This window comes from Poromitra crassiceps (genome assembly GCF_964638095.1).
Source record: "Poromitra crassiceps genome assembly, chromosome: 6".
Taxonomy (NCBI): Eukaryota; Metazoa; Chordata; class Actinopteri; order Beryciformes; family Melamphaidae; genus Poromitra; species Poromitra crassiceps.
In genome coordinates this window covers 34,824,305-34,838,830 of record NC_139627.1, presented here as the reverse complement: position 1 = coordinate 34,838,830, position 14,526 = coordinate 34,824,305, and the positions used below count along the sequence as shown (strand labels likewise).

The following is a 14,526-nucleotide window of genomic DNA, read 5'->3' as shown; positions in this document are numbered from 1 at the left end:
TCTGACCGATGGCGAGTAGAGCGGGCGGAGTGATGGTATGATGCATTTTGTGCTGTGGATGAGGGGGGGGGGAGGCTGAGGCAGTAGGCTAGTAGGCTATTCATGTGCATTTATAGCCTACTATTCCCCCGACGACGAGTAACAGCAGACTGCAGCTGTTTGACATGCGGGCCTCCGCTTTCAGAACGGACTTAGGCTAATTAGGCTACTTCATGGGAATAATTTGCTTTACAAAAAACTTGAACCAAAAGGTAAGAATTAGCCTTGTACCTAATACATAATGTTGCCTCTGTGATCCTTCTCAATCAGATGAATATTGAAAGCCTTGTGTTACCATGCTGCCTTGTGGAGAACACTTTCTGCTTGTCGGCTAATTAAGGTGAGCTCCTCTTTTCTCCTTTGATCTTAACGACCAGCTGCACGTTCAGAGTTGCTGGCCTACATCGGCGATGTTTGGTTGTTGAATGAAATTCGTAGCCTACACTATAACCTACACATTAAAATATTCATTTAGGCTACTAGGAGGAGCTGGGTGGAAATGACTCCCCTCGCCTCATTTCAATCAGGGAGGGGTGGATGTAACCTGAATGCACACCCCGGGGGGAGGGGTGGATGTAACCTGAATGCACACCCCGGGGCGGAAATATGGTGGGGCTGCTTGGTTTTGTGTGAACACAATTTCTGTGGAAAGGCTGCCGCCGTTGCGGGCGTTCTGAACGGCAATATTGCGCGATCTATGTGTGAAAGTGGCTACTGTCTCACCAGCCGGAATACCGGCAGAGCCCTGCAGTCCTGGGAACAATACAGTATATCTTGCACTATTTTGTGATTATACAAAAATACAATGTTTGAAGTGACACTCACACTATAGCAACACGGATCTGACGTACTCTATATGTATATGAAATGTAGTCTGATTTGTAAAATGAAGGGACTTCTTTGTCCAACTGAGACAAAGCTAGACACTAAAGTGGGGGGCGGGGGGGGTATACACTTATACTGTTACTTTACCTAGTGATATATTGATACATAAATTATTTCAAGACCATAGATTAAACACAACATAAACCACCATGCTATTTCATTTCAATTACGCTTTATCTAAAGAGTTTTAAACCTGGAACCTAGCCAACCGGCCTGCTAAAGAATCGTGACCATAAAGCAATGCAGACGTCAAGTTATCGATCCACTAGGCTGGGGCACCGTGACAGTGGTAACACAACAGAATAGCAGGCAGCTATTGCGAAGAAAACTTGACATATAAAATGAGACTTGAAACAGATGTTGAAATAATCTTCGTCTTGCTTAATGACTGAAGGAACAAAGGTTTTGTTTCATGACCTTCCAAGATGTCTACCTTTAAAACTGAGCACCCAAAACACTTCAGTGCTTGTCAGGCCAACTCCATTATACTGTAGATAAAGAAGTCATTAAAGTGGAGAAAAGGCCAGTGCACGGGCTTAACAAATCCAATCTGATTTTCACAGAACACTTTCAAGAGATTTCACCTTCAATTTAACTTCAGGTCTGGTCCAGTTAGATGTGACACCATCCCTTTTCTTTCCAATTCCAAACAATACAATCTGCAAAATACACATCCATCCATCCATACAAATAAGAAATACCTTTCCTGTTATCAATTTTAATGTATTCATTAAAAAAAAATCTAACTACTCCCCCCTTCATAATCTCTTCTTCAAACATCTCTCAACTCTCTCAGTCTATCTTAAGATGTCTGGATGAGGCAATCAAAGATTTGTCAAATCACAAAATGCATGATTCAAGAAGACCAGAATAGCCCTCCGCCTCCTCCTCCTCACACCAGAATGAACATTTGCAAACAAGACGGGTGGATGGCCAGACTTTCATAGATGTGAAGTTACCAATCACAGAAAACAACAATGGGTGTTGTGTTCGCTGGAGGACAGTGAGGAATTTACAAAGATTTACTGTATCAAATTTCTTCTCAGCCAAAACACTTCTCTCACTTCTCTCTGGAGTATGAATTTCCCATTAGGACATAAAACCCCTCAATGTTGCTCATTAACCTCCACAAAACGAAACATATCCTTGACTCCAACTCACTACATACACTGTACCTCTCTCTTATAGTCCCCTATATGACCTACTGTGTGGAGGTTTGGGGAAACACCTATAAAACAAACACAAATCCAATTTTTATACAACAGAAGAGAGCCATAAGAATCATAAACAGAGCTGATTATAACGAACCATCAAATAAATTATTTATACAATCACATGCCCTCAAATTCAGAGACTTGGTGGACTTTCAAACGGCACAATTCATGTATAAAATCCAAAACAAAGAGCTCCCAGAATGCATCCAGAGGTTGTTCAGAACCAGAGAAAGCACTTATAACCTAAGAGGAATCTGCATGTTCACAACTACAAGAACAAAAACCAGAACAAATGCAATGCAAAGATGTATAACAGTTAAAGGAGTTAAATTATGGAATGGACTAGAAAATGAAATAAAAATGTGTAAAACAATGAACAAATTTAAAAAAATGTTAAAAAATCAGATTATTAACAAATATAAAACTCAAGATTGATATTTATATTATATTACATTATTATATTTAAACATATTATTACATTCATAGATATATAGAAATTGAGTTTGTGTATTTGACACTTTGTAAGTACAATTCATGTGTATATAGAATACCTGTATTTTGCTTAGTACTCATTATTATTGTTATTATCATTACTATCAATATTATCAATATTATATATCAAGAAAAAATAAAAAATAAAATAAAAATAAAAATAAAAAAATGAATGTAAAAAGGGTAGGCGCTATAAGCGTTTGCTTCAGCCTACTCCTTTTCGGTCAGATCTTTTCAGGCTTGTATACACCCAACCAGCAATCACTGTTTGTTCTCTTATTTTGTTTTCTTGCTTTTCTTTAATCACAACTGTATTGAGCTGTACTTGTGAAATTGACCGAAATAAACTAAACTAAACTAAAAAACCTTCATCTCACAAAACTGCACTCTTGTGAGAAGAGAGCGGAGGCAGAACCTAATGGTATGTTGAAGAAAACTGGAAACTGGGACTCTGAGACTTCACACTTGGAATTTCCTACTTCCCACCCCAGAGTATTCAAATGGTGGTGATGGGAATAATAGAAATTAGGGATGTCAACCGATGACCGTTTAACCGATAACCGACCGTTTCAACATTAACCGATTAATACTACTACGGTATAGGACGAATCAGCGTGACGTCACTGCCACCCAAAAATGCGTAACCCCGCGGCAGTTAACTAGTATGAGTTGTGCCAAACAAACGTTAATATCTCAAAAGGTATACATCACATCACTTATATTTTGACATTCTGAGTGAGAGCAGAATTAGCTCAAGAGTTTGATGTATAATATATGCATGTCGTGTTAAAGTTGTGTGAACTGTCGCAGTTTTTAAATTGTAAACACGGTCAGCCGGCTAGAGTCGGACGCTCAAACTCAGGCTCCATAGGGTTCCATTGCCTTTGCCACCCAGTGACGCGGTTTGTTTACCAAAATGCTGCTCGGCTGATCCCTCGTATATCAGTTTAACGGTAAAAAAAAAGTCTGTTACACGTGCCCTTAAACACACCTGCCATGCCATGTGGCTGGGCAGCGCAAATGCAAGTAAGAATTTCACGGGGTGATAACCTTTACCTTAAATAGTGGTGTCATACTCCATAACCTTTACTGAGGTTGCTTACCTACAGTAATACTAACCTCAGTGGTTTATGTTGACCTACCCATCTTAGCCATTTTCATAATCCTCGCTAGAGTCGTTTCTGCCTACTGCCTAACACAGTGATTCCCAACCAGGGGTACTTGAGCAGCTTGCAGGGGGTACTTGAGATTTGGGATTACAATTTATTTCCAAAATGATTTTTTTTTAACATTTCATAAGCCTATTGTTAAAATGGCACGTGCACGCCGCAACTAGTTCCTCCCGACAGGTGTCAACTGTTACATTATTGATAAATGGCTCAACAACGTCCAGTTGCTGTTTTCCAGATTCAGGTTTAGGGGAGCCTGGTTACAAAAGGAAAAAGGAGGCCAAACCCACAAACCAGCAGTTCAGTGAAAAATATATTTTGTATGGATTTACTTGTACATCTTCATATTACACTAAAAGTTATAGAACGAATTTAGGAGGCCTGGCAAAACAGCTCAAGGGGTTAGGCCCTAACATATACCAAGAAAAACTGCAAGTACAAGATGTATTCCTGGGTGAGAGGCTCTTCTGTACAGGTACTGTACTGTATGTTTTCTTACTATTTCATATGCATTCTACAAAGACACAGTGAGAATATATTTATGTCCACCTCTTCTCAAGAGCATTGTTTTTCTTCCAGTTACCCTCCCAATGCCCTCGCCTCTTCCAGGTCCAAGACACCATGGCAAAGCTATTAGGAGCACAGGGTTCACTCTGCAGTGCCAACCGCAGCTCTCCCTGCCCGCCAGCTCCTTGTGCCAACTCAAACAGCACAGCACTCTTTCACTCAACACCACTAAGATTTCCATGCGTGCGTGTGTGTGTGTGTGTGTGTGTGTGTGTGTGTGTGTGTGTGTGTGTGTGTCTGTGTGTGAGAGAGAGCGAGTTTGTGTATGTGTGTGGGGGTGGAGCACAGTCATCCGCTTTCCTTCCTTGCATTTTGCATCCATCAAACCATTTAATTTTTACAAATCCTTTTAAATGTTCAAAGTTGTTCTGTATATGACAGGCGAGACAATAAGTAGTTAATCTCTCTCCATGTACTGTAAACTTGACATCTGAACCACCGTCTTATCAGCTGTGTCTGGATTGGAAGAGCACTGTGGTGGTCTGACCTCATTATTTAAAACTAGCAATTACCACCTCTTGCCACACAACTGCACCGTTGAGCTTCAAGATATTTGTGCTTGTATGAGTCTGGACAGACGTGGATGTAGTCTGTAACTTGACTTGTTGGCAAAGGCATACAGCCGCCAGGTGGTTATTTTAGTTTTTTCACTCCTTTGATTGTTTTTTGATTCAGGCACCTTGGATGAGCTTTAAGGTTGCAAAAGATTGTTGCTCTTTGTGCTCTGACAGCCAGCTTTCAAGACTCTTCAAGAAACATATCAGTTTGTTTACATCCAGACCAGAATCAAATCACACATGTAGCTGTCAATGACACACCTTGATGCTGCTGGGTTAACACTTAACTCTGTGTGTGTGTGTGTGTGTGTGTGTGTGTGTGTGTGTGTGTGTGTGTGTGTGTGTGTGTGTGTGTGTGTGTGTGTGTGTGTGCGTGTGCGTGCGTGCGTGCGTTTGTGTGTGTGTGTGTGTGTGTGTGTGTGTGTGTGTGTGTGTGTTTGTGTGTGTGTGTGTGTGTGTGTGTGTGTGTGTGTGTGATAGCCATACCTGCGTTGTGGCTGTAGAGGTGGTACTGCTCCTCGACCCCCACATCTGCTGAAACTGCACTCGGATCTCAGCAAATGTCTCGATGATGACTGCGATGAAGACATTCTGAAGAGACAGAGGCAGAGAAAATGACCACGGTGGATGTGAATTTCTTACTGTAGCTTCCCTTCCCTGACACCGCATGTACATGCACTCTCTCATTAGCCAGGGAACAGTTTTCTCCTCACAAGAGCGTCGTTCTGTTTGGCCTGTGGGGGAGGGAACAGGTGAAGATTGTATTATGTCAATTCACTTAGCTGAACATCAAAACCTTTTCCCACTGCTGCCATGCCATGCCATGCCATGCCATGCCATGCCAGCTGAGCAAATGAGGACATGGCTCTAACCTTGACAAGCCAGGCCAGGAAGAAGATGAGGGTTATGAAGTAGAAGTAGGAGCGCCAGCGGGGGAAACTGTCGATGGCTCTGTACATGAGGAACACCCATCCCTCCTGGGACGCAGCCTCGTACACAGTGAAGATACTGGTGCCTAAAGAGAGAGACAGACAGGGAGAGTCAGAGAGACAAACGGAGATTGTTGAAACAAATGTGTCCTTATCAATCCTTTGCTCGGCACAAAGATGTCTGCCAGCCTCACACCCTCAGATCGAGCCTTTCAAGCACTACCTCCAGCTTCACTTTTCATTGATAATGAAAGCACATTCTGACAGCTTACAGGCTGAAACACATGCCTTCTGAGTGAGTATCTTCACAATACCTCCACTGGAAGAATGAGACGTTGAAAGCCAGTGGTTTCACAGACTAATAATTACACAAATCAAACTTATCTTCAATGCATGTCTTTGCGTTACCAGTTAGAATGAAGTGTATGCAGTTATTGCAGTATACTGTAGAGTAGACTGCCTACTGTCCAGGTCAAAACACTGCAATGCAAGTGGTAGGGTTCATGCTAAGCTCCTGTTCTACGACCAGCATTTCAGCAGCATTTTAGTCGCTTCAAATGGTCTTTCTTTCTGCTTTCTGGTTTCGAGAACAAAAGATAATAAGAAACAAAGTAAAGGATATTTAACTGAGGGTTTTGGACATCTTGCATAGCACTTGTCTGTATGCTGCTAAAAAGTTGTTTCAACACTTGGAAGTGGACCACTTTCAAGACGAGAAAGGGATATGCCTTGTGAATTAGCTCACAGCAAGAGAGAGAGAGAAAAGATCCATAACAATACTTCAAAACAGGAGTAGACAACCTATTTTTTCCCCCAGCTATATCAAAAACAGTTTGACAGATGACTGACTGTGTTGTTGCTTGCCAATACAGCTGATATTATGGATCACATCACCTCCAAGGAAAAGAGCTACCCATCATATCAGACAGCTCTGTGTTACACAGACATAAAACACAGAGCTACATAGTGACTTAGAGCAGTCACTATGTGCTTGTCAACGTTTTAGTAGTTAACCCCATTTTACAACTCCGTAGGGTAAATACCATTGCCATGAGCAAGATATTTTGGGGGGAAATGAGAACGAGATTTAAATCCCTACAAAACATCTCACTTGAAAGAAACAGATTCAAAGTAGGCTAACACATCTACAATACATTATTGAGTTATGTGGACAAGGGCACTGTGTACTGTCTGACACTGGATTTAGATTAGGGGCACTGCACTGTGTACTGACACTGGATTTAAAGATTAGGGGCACTGCACTGTGTACTGACACTGGATTTAGATTAGGGGCACTGCACTGTGTACTGTCTGACACTGGATTTAAAGATTAGGGGCACTGCACTGTGTACTGACACTGGATTTAGATTAGGGGCACTGCACTGTGTACTGTCTGACACTGGATTTAAAGATTAGGGGCACTGCACTGTGTACTGACACTGGATTTAGATTAGGGGCACTGCACTGTGTACTGTCTGACACTGGATTTAAAGATTAGGGGCACTGCACTGTGTACTGACACTGGATTTAGATTAGGGGCACTGCACTGTGTACTGACACTGGATTTAAAGATTAGGGGCACTGCACTGTGTAACGACACTGGATTTAGATTAGGGGGACTGCACTGTGTACTGACACTGGATTTAAAGATTAGGGGCACTGCACTGTGTACTGACACTGGATTTAGATTAGGGGCACTGCACTGTGTACTGACACTGGATTTAGATTAGGGGGACTGCACTGTGTACTGACACTGGATTTAGATTAGGGGCACTGCACTGTGTACTGTCTGACACTGGATTTAGATTAGGGGCACTGCACTGTGTACTGACACTGGATTTAGATTAGGGGCACTGCACTGTGTACTGACACTGGATTTAGATTAGGGGCACTGCACTGTGTACTGACACTGGATTTAGATTAGGGGCACTGCACTGTGTACTGTCTGACACTGGATTTAGATTAGGGGCACTGCACTGTGTACTGACACTGGATTTAGATTAGGGGCACTGCACTGTGTACTGACACTGGATTTAGATTAGGGGCACTGCACTGTGTAACGACACTGGATTTAGATTAGGGGCACTGCACTGTGTACTGTCTGACACTGGATTTAGATTAGGGGCACTGCACTGTGTACTGACACTGGATTTAAAGATTAGGGGCACTGCACTGTGTACTGACACTGGATTTAGATTAGGGGCACTGCACTGTGTACTGACACTGGATTTAGATTAGGGGCACTGCACTGTGTACTGACACTGGATTTAGATTAGGGGCACTGCACTGTGTACTGACACTGGATTTAGATTAGGGGCACTGCACTGTGTACTGACACTGGATTTAGATTAGGGGCACTGCACTGTGTACGACACTGGATTTAGATTAGGGGCACTGCACTGTGTACTGACACTGGATTTAGATTAGGGGCACTGCACTGTGTACTGACACTGGATTTAGATTAGGGGCACTGCACTGTGTACTGACACTGGATTTAGATTAGGGGCACTGCACTGTGTACTGACACTGGATTTAGATTAGGGGCACTGCACTGTGTACTGACACTGGATTTAGATTAGGGGCACTGCACTGTGTACGACACTGGATTTAGATTAGGGGCACTGCACTGTGTACTGACACTGGATTTAGATTAGGGGCACTGCACTGTGTACTGACACTGGATTTAGATTAGGGGCACTGCACTGTGTACTGACACTGGATTTAGATTAGGGGCACTGCACTGTGTACTGACACTGGATTTAGATTAGGGGCACTGCACTGTGTACTGACACTGGATTTAGATTAGGGGCACTGCACTGTGTACTGACACTGGATTTAGATTAGGGGCACTGCACTGTGTACTGACACTGGATTTAGATTAGGGGCACTGCACTGTGTACTGACACTGGATTTAGATTAGGGGCACTGCACTGTGTACTGACAACCAACCAAACGCTTTAAAGAGCCAGAAACACTGGGCGGCCTCCTGCCTGGCCCGATGCTTTCCATGTTTGCACACAACCAACCAAACACTTTAAAGAGCCAGACAGACTGGCGGCATTAGCAATGGCTGTTTGCACGAGGCATGCAATACGCTGTAATTCTCTCCATGCGTAATAGAGTACTCACTCGTGCGAGGACAGAGAGAGAGATGGAGAGAGCTTATTGACAGATCGTCTGTGGTGCCAACGACCCTCCGGGTTATGAAGGTAAATAGCCTTCATGTCCATTGTCCAACAAGTTTTCTCAATTCATTTCCCTCTTTGCAATGTGATAAAAGTTTCTCAGTGAGTTATAGTTGATTGCCTCACTGAATTATCTGCTAATACCCAATTTTAGCAGCATAATTTGATGTCCTGGCGTGGCAAGGCTGTGTGTAATGACATATCCAAAAGGAATTTTACTTTGCACTGCGCTGCGCTGCACAGAGATTACGGTGGCATGCGCTTGTGCTCGCCCCCAATTTGCATTGCGCACGGCGTTAAACGAGCGCAAATGCTAAATTAGCGCTTTTGGTAAGATAGGGCCCAATGATCGCTATATCATGACATTATTCAATTTCATGCAACTGCAAAGGCAGGCACTCGTGTTCCACCTACATTTTGATTCACACTCATGTTCACTTCAGTAACTCTGATCTTGGACTCGGACCCAGGTAATGAGGACTGGAGTCGGACTCTTCTTTGGTGACTCTGACTTGGAGTCAGACTCAAACACTGCGAGACTCGACATATAGTGACTTGACTACATCACTGGCCTGCGTACAGTACAGTATGTGTACTGTGCGTTTGCCTGTTTTTGTGTGTCTGTATCTCCCTGGATATTTGAGTGAGTGTACTCACTGAGTTGTATGTGGATCCATGTGTGTACATGTAAGTGAACATGCGTATGTATGTAAGTGTATGCTTCTGTGTAAATGATGTGCATGTGTGAATATACAGTAATGTATGTGTGTAGATGATTGCATATGTATAAACGTATTTGTATATGATTTGTATGTGAATGTACAGTATGTCTGTAGTGTAGAGTTCCTACCCAGCTCATTGAAGCCGCTGTAGCCGAGCTCCTGCCGGCTGAGGCCCAGGTCTTCCAGGTCCATGCATTTGAAGCCCAGAGGACACTGGTAGCCCTCCCCATCGGGGGAGCAGTGCGTGTCCGGGATGGCCAGGCTGTTCCATGTCACATTACTGACCGCAAAGAAAAACATTCATTAAATAATAGGTTTAGTCTGGAGGAAAATTTAAAAAAGTTAAATAACGCATTCTAAAATGCAGGGGGGGGAAATGCAAGTTAAGAGTTAAGCTAAGAGTGAAAATACATCAACACCACCGATGAAGACAAAGGCTGTGAAGACAAAGGCTTGTTTGTTTCAAGGTCAAACCAATGTCTTTAAAAACGAATGTTAATGGTAATTGTATTAACAACATCCTTGAAATAATGTGTGGTCAAAAGGAATAAAGTGGCAAGAATTCAAACAAATTGTCGACATTATCAAGATGAAACTACTAGAGTATCACAAACAACCCACCATCCATGCACTCACACACACGCACGCACACACACACACACACACAAACACACACACAACCCCCGATCCCCCCCCCCCCCCCCTCTGTCCCTGTCTCCATGTCTTCTAGTCACAGGTGTTATTGCAGGAGCTGCTTGATTTGTCTAATTAAAATGAATGGCTTCAAATTGGCCAGCCAGATATTCATCCAAATTGTTTATTAAGGGCTACAGGATGAGAAGGGATAATTTATTGCAGTATCACAAAGGGCAATCAGAGGCCTGGTGGTGAATCCTGATACAGCTAATTATTGGGCTGGATAATGGCTAATACCACTGTGCCTTATCAAAGAAATCACCTTTCTTCATAACAAAGGGCTGATAAATGAAGCCCCAAATGAGAAACGGAAAGTCCACTAACACCATGAAATGGATCATTTGCAAAGGCAAACGGAAAAACCAAACATTTTTAAAATGAGGAATTAATCATGATTAGTTGGCCAAATCCGTGAGGGACTCGATCTGACTGAAAAGGGATATTTATGTGACCTGAACTGATTTGCAGAATTGTAAATGTTGGCTCTTGTCACAGCCACACCTTCAGAGTCCAATATTTAGGGTGAGAAGAGAGAGAGGGAGAATGCATTGCACCCTTTACAATCTTAGTATTTTGTATTTAGTGGGTTCAAGATAACCAACAATATCCTATTAGTGTCATAGGCCATGTTCAGACTAGGAGGCCAAATCTGATTTGTGAACTTTAGTGACCTATTAATGACTTTATCCAGATTGGTTTTATGAGTCTGGATGCTCCAAGTCTGATTTGTGTCACTTGTCCCAAACCACATATGGAGGTAGTTTCCAATCTGCTTTCGACTGATGTGACTACAGTGCGGACACGCAGATCCACCAAATCTGATTTGAACGTCACTCGCAACTGCTTCTGTGCAGTAAAACCACATCACCAACGTACGTATTTACTGACGCCCACGTCGTTACCATAGAAACCCATGCAGATAGGCTGTTTAGGTCTGGACACACAGATGCGACTTGAGAATCAGATTTGTGGCAGTGCGGACACACTCCCAAATCAGATTTGGGAAACCAATCAAGATAATGATGATTAATGACTTTATCAGCAAATCAGATTTGCCTGGAATGTGAACATGGCCTTAGTGTCATATATTCCAAAAAGTGGATCTCTCATGATTTAGTAACAAAACCCTTCATATTTAGAATTAACCACATCTATTACACACAAACTATAGTGTAGCTCCAGAGAAACACAAATGCAACACAAATATCATTGTCCAGCTCAGTGGACATAATTCCTACATAGTGTATGAATGTACACGTGTTATTCATCATACAGACAGAGTTAAATAGCAGCAAGGTCAGTCGCAGTAATCTTGACATATAGAAGAGGGGAACAGACCTCAAAGAACCTTTTCATCTAATACCCATACCAGTCAATCTCTCCCCTGCTATTTTACTCCCAATTTCAAGCCAATCCCTTGTGTGTGAAAGGCTTGGGAGCTGTGACTTTGTGCCAAGGGCATATGGCAGATAGAGATTCCACATAGCAGGACTTGGGTGACATATTTCTAAAATACCCCATAAAAATCACACTTATATGGGGGATTTCGAGAAAGTAGCAGAGCAACAAACAAATCACATATGCACAGCAGCCTCCCCAACCTCGCATGCACAGCAGCCTCGCCAACCTCTGGAGGGATGCTACAGAGGGCTGTCTGAGCTGTGAAATGCGAGAATGTCCTCTGCCATCTCTTGTGTGAATGAGGGGGTCAATAAGGGGCCAATGTATGCTGTGTCCTGAGGTGTATGCAGTGTCCTGAGGTGTATGCAGTGTCCTGAGGTGTATGCTGTGTCCTGAGGTGTATGCTGTGTCCTGAGGTGTATGCTGTGTCCTGAGGTGTATGCAGTGTCCTGAGGTATATGCAGTGTCCTGAGGTGTATGCTGTGTCCTGAGGTGTATGCAGTGTCCTGAGGTGTATGCAGTGTCCTGAGGTATATGCTGTGTCCTGAGGTGTATGCTGTGTCCTGAGGTGTATGCTGTGTCCTGAGGTATATGCAGTGTCCTGAGGTGTATGCTGTGTCCTGAGGTGTATGCTGTGTCCTGAGGTATATGCTGTGTCCTGAGGTATATGCTGTGTCCTGAGGTGTATGCGGTGTCCTGAGGTGTATGCGGTGTCCCGAGGTGTATGCGGTGTCCTGAGGTGTATGCAGTGTCCTGAGGTATATGCTGTGTCCTGAGGTATATGCTGTGTCCTGAGGTATATGCTGTGTCCTGAGGTATATGCTGTGTCCTGAGGTGTATGCTGTGTCCTGAGGTATATGCAGTGTCCTGAGGTATATGCAGTGTCCTGAGGTATATGCAGTGTCCTGAGGTATATGCAGTGTCCTGAGGTATATGCAGTGTCCTGAGGTATATGCAGTGTCCTGAGGTGTATGCAGTGTCCTGAGGTGTATGCAGTGTCCTGAGGTGTATGCTGTGTCCTGAGGTGTATGCTGTGTCCTGAGGTGCATGCCGTGTCCTGAGGTATATGCTGTGTCCTGAGGTGTATACTGTGTCCTGAGGTGTATGCTGTGTCCTGAGGTGTATACTGTGTCCTGAGGTGTATACTGTGTCCTGAGGTGTATGCAGTGTCCTGAGGTGTATGCAGTGTCCTGAGGTGTATGCAGTGTCCTGAGGTGTATGCTGTGTCCTGAGGTGTATGCAGTGTCCTGAGGTGTATGCAGTGTCCTGAGGTGTATGCTGTGTCCTGAGGTGTATGCAGTGTCCTGAGGTGTATGCAGTGTCCTGAGGTGTATGCTGTGTCCTGAGGTATATGCTGTGTCCTGAGGTGTATGCTGTGTCCTGAGGTGTATGCAGTGTCCTGAGGTGTGTCCTGAGGTGTATGCTGTGTCCTGAGGTGTATGCTGTGTCCCGAGGTGTGTCCTGAGGTGTATGCAGTGTCCTGAGGTGTATGCATTGTCCTGAGGTGTATGCTGTGTCCTGAGGTGTATGCTGTGTCCTGAGGTGTATGCTGTGTCCTGAGGTGTATGCAGTGTCCTGAGGTGTATGCATTGTCCTGAGGTGTATGCTGTGTCCTGAGGTGTATGCTGTGTCCTGAGGTGTATGCTGTGTCCTGAGGTGTATGCTGTGTCCTGAGGTGTATGCTGTGTCCTGAGGTATATGCTGTGTCCTGAGGTGTATGCTGTGTCCTGAGGTGTATGCTGTGTCCTGAGGTGTATGCTGTGTCCTGAGGTGTATGCTGTGTCCTGAGGTATATGCAGTGTCCTGAGGTGTATGCTGTGTCTTGAGGTGTATGCTGTGTCCTGAGGTGTATGCTGTGTCCTGAGGTGTATGCTGTGTCCTGAGGTATATGCAGTGTCCTGAGGTGTATGCTGTGTCTTGAGGTATATGCTGTGTCCTGAGGTGTATGCTGTGTCCTGAGGTGTATGCTGTGTCCTGAGGTGTATGCTGTGTCCTGAGGTATATGCTGTGTCCTGAGGTGTATGCTGTGTCCTGAGGTATATGCTGTGTCCTGAGGTGTATGCTGTGTCCTGAGGTGTATGCTGTGTCCTGAGGTGTATGCTGTGTCCTGAGGTGTATGCTGTGTCCTGAGGTATATGCTGTGTCCTGAGGTATATGCAGTGTCCTGAGGTGTATGCTGTGTCCTGAGGTGTATGCTGTGTCCTGAGGTGTATGCTGTGTCCTGAGGTGTATGCTGTGTCCTGAGGTGTATGCTGTGTCCTGAGGTGTATGCTGTGTCCTGAGGTGTATGCTGTGTCCTGAGGTGTATGCTGTGTCCTGAGGTGTATGCTGTGTCCTGAGGTATATGCTGTGTCCTGAGGTGTATGCTGTGTCCTGAGGTATATGCTGTGTCCTGAGGTGTATGCTGTGTCCTGAGGTGTATGCTGTGTCCTGAGGTATATGCTGTGTCCTGAGGTGTATGCTGTGTCCTGAGGTGTATGCTGTGTCCTGAGGTGTATGCTGTGTCCTGAGGTGTATGCTGTGTCCTGAGGTGTATGCTGTGTCCTGAGGTATATGCAGTGTCCTGAGGTGTATGCTGTGTCTTGAGGTATATGCTGTGTCCTGAGGTGTATGCTGTGTCCTGAGGTGTATGCTGTGTCCTGAGGTGTATGCTGTGTCCTGAGGTGTATG

The 14,526-nt window shown here is 44.1% G+C and overlaps 1 protein-coding gene across 1 annotated transcript in view; it reads right to left on the bottom strand.

The window, feature by feature from the left end:
- The window catches only part of nalcn (sodium leak channel, non-selective), a 151,915-nt gene that overhangs the window by 129,877 nt on the left and 7,512 nt on the right, over positions 1-14,526 (bottom strand). Inside the window, exons 7-9 of the mRNA XM_083638444.1 lie at positions 9,888-10,039; positions 5,796-5,938; positions 5,410-5,514 (exon numbers count right to left, since the gene is read on the bottom strand). Coding sequence (XP_083494570.1) covers positions 5,410-5,514; positions 5,796-5,938; positions 9,888-10,039 — 400 coding nt within the window. The remainder of the gene's footprint in view (positions 1-5,409; positions 5,515-5,795; positions 5,939-9,887; positions 10,040-14,526) is intronic.